An 11,569-nucleotide genomic window follows, 5' to 3' on the forward strand; every position below is an offset into this window, starting at 1 on the left:
ACACAGACTGTTCATCTGCATGCAACCAAAGCCCACTCAAACGTGATTGGTCAATACTACTTGAACGACAAACAGGAACCAGAACACTTCTGGTACCAAAATCTGGTCCTGTTGCCTACAGATTCTGCATTCATATGCAGATATCTGTTTATAGAGATCAGTAAGCAAAAACAGATCCTGTTTTGTGCCATCATGGCTAGAAAAAAAAAAAAGGTAATTGAAAAAAGCTGCATTATAGGAAGCATGGGACTAGCGGTTACTATGAATTTTCATATTTCATATTTCATATTTCTTACAGCTCTGACACATTTATCGCCTGGTCAACTCACACTGATTCAATTAGAAAATGGTTAAATTGCAACTAATATTCATAGAAATCATTTCAGTGACCACAGCTCATGTTGAGAATGGAGATATGATTATAGATCATATAATTGTAGAATTGAGTAGAGCTTGGCATGCTCCTCTTACCAGATTGTTGATGCCACCCAATGTGCGATTGGCATTGTAGAGTGAGTAGGTCAGCTGGTACACCCCATCGTTGGTCTCACTGTTTCCATAGAAACCAACTCCTACAGCAGAACTGTGAAAAGGATAGATTCAGATCAAATAAATAAATAAATCATCAGAATTAATTCCCTGTTTGTTTCAGCATGTTACTTTATTCATTATGGACTGCATAAGGTTGTTAGAGGACAAGAAAGACAAAGAAATGACAGATGGGACATTGAGGCTTTAGAGAAATATGTATCATTCTGGTAAAGACTGTATTGTTCTTTTATTGTTTTTTCAATTTTAATCCTCTATATTATTACTATTATAAATGAACTAAGACTAAAACATGCTACTGCAACCCGAAACTATATTTTAAAAAATCATTAATACAAAAGACACCTTTGGTTAGAGACATAATAAGTTTTAAAACAAATTTATTTATAGATTATGAGTCATTTTCATCTTGGTTTTGTATTTGCTAGATGTTTTCAATAAGACCAGGTTCTATTTAAAAACACCTTCCACCTTCTTGTTGCCATACGGGCTGGAGCTGATGTGTGAAATATGTCATTTCTATATTTGTCATATCTCATATAGCTCATCCTCTATATCCACCATTATCTCCATCTGTTTTGCTTATTCTTCACATTTTGGGATTCAAAGTTTAAAATACTAAACTTCTATTTTCAGCAGTATGTTTGAATTTCTTCTCCCACTCATAACTAAAACCACATCAGAATTCTGTTTGACATCTGAAATGTATCCCATTGGAATACATGAGATCCATATTTCACCCTTTCCTGCAGTCCGAGACTGTGCCCAAGCTTCTGTGAGGAGGATTAGTGTCTTAACCTTCACAGTCAGTGTAGCCCTACTGCTACAGTATCAGCCGACACTGATATGAACAATGACACGGTTTCATTATACTTGACTGCTGAGAGGTCATTCTACACAAAGGTCAGAGGTTAGTAACACTTTTGACTGCATTTAGGTGCAGTTTCCATAGGCAAGTGACATTGCATTTCAGACAGTAGATCAGAACAGTTTTCTTGTTTTCGGAATAACACACACACACACACAAAGGGGAAACTTAATTCTAGTTTACTTTTACAATGACCCATATGTGTGATATGTCACTGTGAATGCTTATGTGGATATGTGTGTATGCATGTGTGTGTGTGTGTGTGCATGTGGGTGGGTGTGTGTCTTTTTGTGTTCGCCAGCATCCTGTTGCTGCAACCTTGTAAGCATAATGAAAACCAATGCACCCTCCATTAAACTAGTTCCCTGTGGTTGATGATTTGGGGCACTTGGGGCATATCCTGTACAATACAGTATGAGCAAAAAAAAAAAAAAAAAATTACAGTTACAGTAATCCTTTCGAGTTAAACTGAATGGATGTGGTTATAAACATGATTCTATTCAGCTAGTTAAAGGAAACTGAACAATGTTGCTTCAAGCTTCTCAAAACATTTGTGTTGCAGTTGATCCAAGGTGGTTTGGACAAAGAGCTCTTCATTAACCCTGTAGCTTACGGGTCTAGAGAGTGACAGTTCAATTTTGCCACTGAAAACAAAAATTTGGCATTGAAAACAAAACCTGAACTGAAAAAGGAGACATTGGCTCATCATCAGATCAGTCTACATTAAATTTTGTTTTATTGTATTAAGCGTTTCCCGTCCTTGGAAATTTGTACTCCTGAGTCAAACTTGCCAAGTCCTCAACAAAACTACCTGACTGTACTGTGACAAAATAATCTCAGCTCAAAGCTCCACTAACGTTTTTTTTTTTCTCACAAAAAATAACCTCATTGACAGAGAGATGCAGTAAATTATGTTATTCAGTCTGTAATGTAATAAAAACTTATGTAGCTTAATAAAATAATAAACAAAATTTAAAATAAATTAAATTAAAATAAAACAAAATTTAATATAGACTGATCTTTTCATTTTAATACATTTATATTTATTGAAATGTGATGATATCTGTACATATAGAGTTCCAGTGGCAGCTACGATTGTTAGATTTCATCTGTGAGCATGGCTGTGCAATATGACCAAAATCTCATATCCCGATATAGCACATCTTATATCCTGATAATGACACATATCACGATATGAATAAATAGATTCTGGTCTAGTCTACACTTGTTATGTTACTGTAAGTACAATAAAAGCTTTGTGAGTAAAAGGTCAAGAAGAGTAATCCACGCAAAAGATAAACAGATTCCAAATGACTAAAAAATATTACTGTAAAGAGTGTGATTTGCAACACAACGAAATAAACGAATGAGCATAATATGAAATTATAGATGTTTTTGGTTTTTGCTGTGGAGACATTAGAGCCAGTGGTAAATCACCAAAGAGCTACAATGATCAGTTCATTGGATCATTTTCTCCCTGGGATGACAGCGGATGTTGACTGGCCGATCATCTCAAGAGTCGAGGTGCTAGCAGCTGAGATGACTCTGGTCTCACCTGGCCAGTGGCTCCAAAACATCTCAGCAGATTTGCAAACAGTTGGGACATATTGGTAATCTACATGGTTACTTAAATATTAAATCTTAATAAAGTGACATATTAACAGTGCTAGAACAAAAATTACTACAGTCTGGCTCCAAATCTGCCATGATACCATCGCCCTTGGATATCTTAGTTGGACCGCAAGGCATACTGGGTAATGTTGGCCCAGCAAGAGCCCTCCCCTCTATGCTAAAATGGTGTCAGTGACGCTAAAAAAAAATTGACAGCGTGAAAAAAAAACTGTCACTGAAAAAAGACAGACATGAAGAAAAAATATAAAATATATATATATATATATAGGGTGTATATATATATATACATACATATAAATAAGATAATACGATTGTAATTTTTTAAGCCTGTATTTTATTTTTCAGTGAAACATTTTTGTAATTGTCAATACATTTCAGAGCCAATACAGCTTTTTCCAATACAAGTGTTTCATGGCCAGCGTTGCCTTTTTGAGTTCAGGCTGTTTTTTTCAATGCCAATTTACAATGCCAAAATTGCCAAAATTGAACACTGTCACTGTTGTAACTGTCACTGTTCTGGCCCTGTAGCAGTTTAGCCTCCAGGGAAGTGTTAGTGTTGGTGTGGTTGAGCAGGAGGCTGTCTGCATTAGCTTGAGGTGTTAAAAGAAACCAACATAATAAGCAATAGGACTAGTATATATTTGCAGTCCAGGATGCTCAGTATGGTGTATTTGCTACTGGATAACTTCACATAATGTGTGACAACTTGACAATTGTACCTTAGTATTCAAATCATGTTGTGATATGAACAAATGGCCACACTGGAGGAACAAGTAATAACAAATAAATGCCTTGATGCTGTGGAGACCAGTGCATTGCTCCTATAATAAACTGTATCAGGGTTAACAGAGACTGACACAAGGAGGATGTTTTCTTTTTCAATATTAGATTTGTTTTCTATCTTTAACCTTGATTTACCTCATTCACTCTCCTGGGGTCAGAAATAATAATCTGGAGAGGTGCAGCAGCTCTTTTATCTTTTTTTTTTTTTATTCAACTTCTACAGCACCACTGAAATGTAATTCATCTCCAATATCACAAAGAATTAAAAGTTGGACAAAGTGAATGGGGTACATGAAAGTACATCTCTATCCAATAAAAATCCCATGACCCATCAGAATAGAGGACAAAAACATTAGTGCCATATTATACAAGAATTTTCGTTTTATATGCATCTCTTTGTGTTTCTGCACAAGCCTTCATTGTTCCAGTCCAGCTAAAAAAAACATCAGAAATATGTAACAAGAATAGCTGAAACTGCTACTGCTCAAAGCTCCTATCAGTAGCAATGCCAGTCAATGGGCTCATAAGGTGAAACATGAAAAATGTCACCAGGAATGAATGACTTCACATTTTGTAACCACATCACAAAACTCTGTTATTAGCAAGTCAAATTAGAAGCAGGGCATAAAGGCAGCAATACAACTGTCATTTTAAACCACAAAACTTAACCTGTAATGTAAAGAATGTCTCTTCAACCTCACATTAATATAAGACTAGATTATTTAATTGGATGCCATATGTGGTAGTTTATTTGTTGAAATTAATATATTATTGTCCGTTGGAACAGGCTTCTACAGAGAGAGAGATGAGAGGTCTGGAAAGGAAAGAGATAACAGAGCTGCTTTGCTAAACAGCATCATGCCCAGTCACTTAGCATTACAACAGGTCTAGTGTGCTGTAGCAGTGGCGTGTGTATGGACACAGAAAGCTAACAAAGTTAAAGCCCAACACTTGGATAAATGTCACAAGTTTAAGCGGATCTGTACACAAATTCAATCAAGCCTTTTCGGGGACTCACTTGTTCTCGTTCTCCTTCATTTCTGCCCAGATGATTCTTGTCAAAGTGTATGAAACCATAAGAAAAAAGTACCATTATGTTTAGGGATGTCCTGTAGCTCTGTAAGTTTTGTGGTAGCTCCTTGCACATTAATGCTTGCATAAACTGGCAGTATTTCCCAAGTACTTACATAATTCAGCCTGGTTAGCAGTTAATGGTAAACAATGAAGCTAATTGCAATAGAGAATATATTGTAAAAGTATACTATTAAAATGTCAGCGCAAGGCTGCAGCATGATGGTTTGGTGGATCATCAAAATAGACCATCTAATTTGACAGAGGGGCAATCAGCTGTCAAAGTTTTGGTGGGTAAAGTCAGCTGGACATTCAGTTGAGGATTAGCAGGCTGATCGGGGCCCTGCTGGTGATGTGGTCTGTCAGAAATATGTCAGCTACACTAGTCTCATTTGTATTCTTCAGAAAAAAAGAGCTGTACCTCGGTAATGAGCAGGAAGTGGAGCTGCACATTAGCATCCTTTGTTATAGCCTACAAAACTGTACACTTTTGTGTCTAATCTGAGGAAACTAACAAATCTGACATATGCTTAAACTGTGTATGGTATAAACAACAGATGCCAAGTCATTTGACTCATATTAGCTTTGAGTGTAATTTATTTTGACATTTCGGAGCCTTGTTGAAGAAAATCTCCTCATGAATGTCTGGATCAGCTTTTTTTTAGTCTTTTCCCTTGTTTATGAAAAGTAGATTAGCATTATTTTCCCATTCAGACTCACCATATGATGAGACCTGTGATGACGGCAGCCCAGGTTACACAGCAGGTATCAGGTCGTTTGGCGTCATCATCCACGTCCTTGCGACAGCAACACAAGCAGACCAGGTAAACTGCCAGAACCAGCAGGCTCAGACCCAGACCCACTGCACCAATACATGCTAGAAAGATCAGAGACTGTAGCAGGAGAGTGGAGAGAGAAAGGCAAAAATACCATCGGTTAAAGTTAAGATGTCTTTTTATATTTAAAAACTTGTCTACCAAGGACAGACTATAGCTGCAAATACTCAGCGGTGGACTTTAGCATTCGGCAAGGTAGGCAACAGCCTGAGGCCCCCAACTTAAAGGGGGAAATACTTACAAAAGGTCCCAAAAGCACATTAAAAAAATATACGACTGAGACCGCTGTGCACCTCTCATGTTGATAGGGATGCTGAAACTCTTCCAGGTAACATGAAATTCAACACAACATCGAACAGTGAAACAGAGTTATCACAGAGCACATTTCCAAGGAAAACAAAGAGGAAAAGTAAAACAATCATTGTAAAACTCCAACAGTTGATCTGCTTTTCTGTTGCTCCCCCTGAAACAACTAGCAGGACCACAGTTACTAACATTTTGATGTCACATTGGCGCACTTGTTAGATGATGAGAGCACTGACCCTCTTCCCTCCCAAACCCTCAAAGAGAATTATGATAATATAAGAAAAAGCTGCATTCTATGAAGATAGAGTGTCAACTAGTAGCCTATTAGAAAAGAAAACTGCTTTCAGGACAGAGGGAGAGAGGAAGACAATGTGCAGCAACCTGTCAGTCCCAGTGATGGAAGTCCTGCATTTAAAGTTTTACTTGTGTTATGTTACATGTTACTTGTATTATTATTATTATTACCGACACATTACCTTATAAGTAACATTTGAATATTAATTTTAATATAATTCTAACTACCTTATATAGGCCTACTGCTGGGTAGTTTAACCTGTAATGATGCATCATATTTTATCAGTTCATATATTTTGTATCAAAAATCTTAATCATCACATGTAGTGGAGTATAAATATAAAGTAGCATAAAATGAAAACATTCAAGTAAAGTAAAACTACCTAACTTGAGTAAATGAATGTAGTTACTTTTCACTGGCTGGTTCAGTGAGCAGTTTATGTCAGAGAAGCAGAGGAAAAACCCCATAAATGATTGTATCCATGGTAATCAGATACCTCCTTCATATCATATGGTGAAAAGTAACCAAGTAAATTTACTCAAGTATTACACTTACAGTTATCAGGTACATGTAGCAAATTTTTACTTTAATATTTCCATTTTATGCAACCCTATAGGCTACTTCTACTCTACTTCTACTAGGGTCAATCAGTTCCTTCTATTTTGGGGGGAAACACTGTAGTTGTCATTCTACTGCATTTATCTGACAGCTTATTACTATTTACTTTACAGATTAAGATTTTACACAACAAATATCTGATCAACAAATAAAACATGATGCATTACTATAGATGAAACTATACAGCAGTATATAAAGCAGTTAAAATGCGCTCCACCTTGAACAGACATTCAGTACATTGTGCTAATAATACTTCTGCACTTAAGTACGTTTTGAATGCAGAACTTTTACTTTTAACAGAGTATTGTTAGTGTGGTATTAATAGTTTAAAGTTTTGAGTACTTTGTCTATCACCGCCAATACCAACATACAGAAAGGGTGAAAATAAGGCACGAAGGAGGCCCCATGACTGAGTTTGCTTAGGGCCCCCAAATCAATAAATCCACCCCTGCAAATAGTTTTCAAGAGGCACACGGCTGTTATGTGTGGTCTTGAGGTGTCAGATTGGGTGACCCGAACACCTGAAAGGTTGACAGCCTGAGTGAAAACAACTCACCATTATCAAACAACACTCAAGTGTAAAGATAATTTGAAGTCAGTGGTTAGTGTGTAGCTACCTCATCCAATGATTATCATTATCACTGCTGACTGCTGCCTACAGCAAAGTGCATAGAAACTAAGACCTTGGTGGGTTTGGGTGCAAAGAGTAGCTGTACTTTTCTGCTAAGTAGCATAGCAGAAGTTGGACTGTGGCTAACAGGAAAACAGAAATGATCCAAGGCTGTGGGAGGGGAGCGTCATGTGACACAACGGCTTTCATTCAGTCTTGTGATTTCTGAGTGTACAAAATATTTCAAGCCCAAGGGATGGAGTGAAACAGAAGAACACTGACGTAGGGAAAGGAGAAGTACTGTATTGAGGTAGTTTGTATATAGATACTCTTTAAATGAAACACTGTTTTAGACTATTTCATGATATATCCCCATGGGCCTTCAGTGTTTGTTTTTTTCTCCAAAGTTATTTCTTTTATCTCTCTAGCAAGTTAAGCGGTACAAAATAGGCAATATGCTCCAAAACAGAAAAAAATACATAGTTTATTTGGCTCATATTATACTGAGGGGAATTTTTACATAACACCATTTTTTCTTTACAGAAGCCACGTAAGACTATCTTATTGATCAAATTTGCTTGCGGTTTTCTGTAGCTTATTCTGCACTGCAAAACTGTGTAAAGGCAGTAGACCCGTCAATTGATGCTTCTCTTTACAGCAGTATCATAAAACAAACCTTGCAACCATTTACAGACACAACACTTTCTGCATGGTCTCAGTATTCGAACCAAAAGATTCAAACAGGGGCAACCCATAGTGTTTATCATTACTAATGTAGGGACATTTATTTAGTGGGTTCAAACTCAACACATTGAGCTCTTAGTTAGTTTGAAGACAATCCAGAGAAAAGCATGACCTTGGTTTTACTTGCAAATGATTTGCTCTGTTCACAAGTTCAGAAAGTCTGGGTCTGGATGACAAAGCAGAGCTATTCCTATACTACAACATCTGTGACTGATTATTCCATTTGGATGACATTGAAACTGTGACTGAATTTAAATTACACCATTTTGCATATTCTAACAAAGTCCTTCATTGTTCAAACTCTGTTTCAAGTTTTGTCATGATGAGCCCAATTTCACCCTTAGTGTCACAAATTAGGTAGGTTAGGAATTAGTTTGTTAGTTAGTTAATTAGATCATCATACATTCAACCTGTGGACTGACAGCCTTAAAACAATGTCAAAGATGTATGACAATCATGCCCAAATGAGCAATCTAAATGTAGCTGCATAAGAAAACTAATATATATGATGTGATGATGTAACCTCAAAAACCAATTGTCTTGTGGGGACACTATTCATGAGGCAAGAGTCTCTGTGTGTAGCGTCTACAATGGTTTCAGCCCTGGTTAGATTTTCTGTCACTATAACTCAGTTCAGGCCCTTCATAGGCACAATGCTGCTAGTTCCACTCTCTCCCATCTAATTTTCCACTCCATTGTTTTGTAATTAGACATGCAGGCACTTCAATTTCGACTGTCTGCAACACCATAACAAGGCAAAGGATGCATGAGAGGGAGGTAGAAAGAGAGGCAGAAAACTGCTACAGCATCTTCAGTCACTGACCGGAAGGATCATTTATCTTCCCAAAAGGATGCTTGTATAAAGTAGGCCTAAATATGGAGGCTTGTCTGATTAGATTAAAAAGTAAACAGCAAGCCTCAGAAAATGTGTCTATAGCTGTTCTGCAATTTCCTTTTTTTTTCAAAAGGCAACAGATGTGTCAACACATCATATGAAGAACAGCAGTTATTTTCAGGCTTGAGAGGCTGTGTAAGTCCTACAGTTTAGCCTCTGTGACGCCAACATGGCACTTTTCACTCCTCACTGACTGGTGCTCAGCTGAGCCAGTGTAACACTGCTGGGATTCAATGACCCAGATGGACCTTGACACAAGAAGAGAAAGGTACAGTGGAGGACACAAGTCAGAACAGGGAGGTTCTTTCTAACGGATTCTGTACTCATAGATGACCTGGGGCAAAAGGAACTTGTGGTGCCACATGGTTATGCACTTACACAAGCCCACATACTGCACACACACATACACACACACTCACTTATAAACTTGAGTTTATATTTCTTAGGGACTCAAAGGACTGTTGTTTTATTTTGCTAAAATATAATTAGCATGCAATGTTAGCCTCATACAGTAAAACAACATCTCAACAATTTTCTAAATTAGATTAGGAAACTAATTTCTGTTACACAACAACCTTAGAAAATGCTTTTATTTACTTTGAATAAGTCAAATACTGCACCGTGTTGATAGTTTGACTCATATGAACTCCATTAGTGATTTTTAATTAAATGTGTGTCTGTCAAACTGCTGTCGTGACCATGTGACTTTTTTGTATTGCAATGTAAACATCCATAATATGAAGGCAGCAATGAAGTGATGGACTCCTGATGGGAAACTATGGCAATAACTGAGCGTGAGCATCCAATATTTTTATTTTTTTATTTTTTTCCCATCATACAGTCTATTTTACCCATTATTACTCATAGTCAGTCCCCATCACTAAACATGACAGTTTGGAAAATTTGCATGGCATCAAATGGCCATGGTAATGTACCCAGGCGAAATTAAAACACATATTTTGAAAAAAAAAAAAAAAAGATATATTGACAATTGTAAAAGTGTTTCCTCTTTTTAGTCATGTACTTTATCACTGAATTTCACTTAAAAGACATCCAAGAACATGACAGTGCAAAAATCAGAACATCTTCTCCTACAGGAAATGTGTTATTTATGGTGTTAGGGTGCGAATCTAAAATGAATGAATGAATGATTTTTTTTTTTCTATTTTATCTTTTTTTTCTTTTTTCTTTTTTTTTAGCTTAGCTATGTAAACTACTGCAGACCGCATGAGTGTGTAATTACACAGTTGGGGGAATACACACAGTAGGATAAAACTGACTGTTAAAGAGTGATGAGGAATAAGGTTTGAAAAAAAAACTTTTTATATCTTTGAAAGCAGTGTGTACATATATTTATGTATACGTATATATACGGTACATACATGCATGCATACAATCAGTGCATAGTTGTTTACTACCTGGGATATTTCATAGGCATGGTAGTTAATACAGGTCATGTGTCATCATGTGAGAACTGCAGTTGTGTTCTTTGTCTCTGACATTAGGACCAACACTTGCATCACTGAACTGAGCTACACTCAACACAACTTTCTACAATTTTCCTCAATCTTTTTGTTAAACTTTACATTCAAATAGTTTGTTTTTTCCATTGCTTTCGTAAGTCGGCGGTCTACAACATCACTGACATTCTGGCGAGATTCTTTTGAAACTACGTGCGCTTTTACGCACAAGTATAGTTACCAACCTGCTGATAGCTCGCCTCCTCCGGTCTAAAAGTGTTGTCGCCCGTCTGGAAAAAGAAATTGAAATGAGGGAAATTGTGCAGCCAGTATGTCCACCACGGAGCAACGTAATCAAGCCTTGCAGTGGCCATCCCTGCTTGAAAAGTCCAGCGAACCACTGACGGCACGATTCCCTTTGAGACCTTGACACTTTAATAATCCCAGGTTTTGCGATAAGTAAAATAAAATAAAATAAACGCGACCTTAGTTGTGGTATTAATCAATGAACGTAGAATATTAAAGAGGAAGTTCTTCTTTTGCCATTAAACCTTCAGAGCAAGGTTCACCATTGTTATTTATCACTCCGGCTCCCATAGTTCTATGTAAACTGTTGAGTTGCGCAACTACTAAAATCATATACAGCTTCTAACGGGCCAAGCCAGAGAGAAGGGGTTGAGTGACGAAAGCTGCCTCCTTTAACAGAGAAGGCGTGACAACCACTTTTCAGTCAAGTGGGCCAGGCTACGACCTTAACTTAATAAAAGTAAACAATGAATGGCCCTGAACTGGGAAAAAAAATATGAGGAAAACGTTTTTAACGAATTTGCAAACTGGAAAACTAAAATCAAACACATCATACTTAGCTCTTTAAGGATGACATAAGCCTGCCTACTTCTCCA

General features: G+C 37.1%; 1 protein-coding gene across 1 annotated transcript in view; it reads right to left on the bottom strand.

Moving 5' to 3' along the window:
* The window catches only part of ttyh2l (tweety homolog 2, like), a 32,097-nt gene extending 20,832 nt beyond the window's left edge, over positions 1 to 11,265 (bottom strand). Inside the window, exons 1-3 of the mRNA XM_042393127.1 lie at positions 10,913 to 11,265; positions 5,624 to 5,796; positions 472 to 583 (exon numbers count right to left, since the gene is read on the bottom strand). Of these exons, the coding sequence (XP_042249061.1) occupies positions 472 to 583; positions 5,624 to 5,796; positions 10,913 to 11,041 (414 nt within the window). The 5' untranslated portion in view covers positions 11,042 to 11,265. The remainder of the gene's footprint in view (positions 1 to 471; positions 584 to 5,623; positions 5,797 to 10,912) is intronic.
* Between the last annotated feature and the right edge of the window lie 304 nt (positions 11,266 to 11,569).

The sequence above is a fragment of the Thunnus maccoyii genome, chromosome 18 (assembly GCF_910596095.1).
Source record: "Thunnus maccoyii chromosome 18, fThuMac1.1, whole genome shotgun sequence".
NCBI classification, from domain to species: domain Eukaryota; kingdom Metazoa; phylum Chordata; class Actinopteri; order Scombriformes; family Scombridae; genus Thunnus; species Thunnus maccoyii.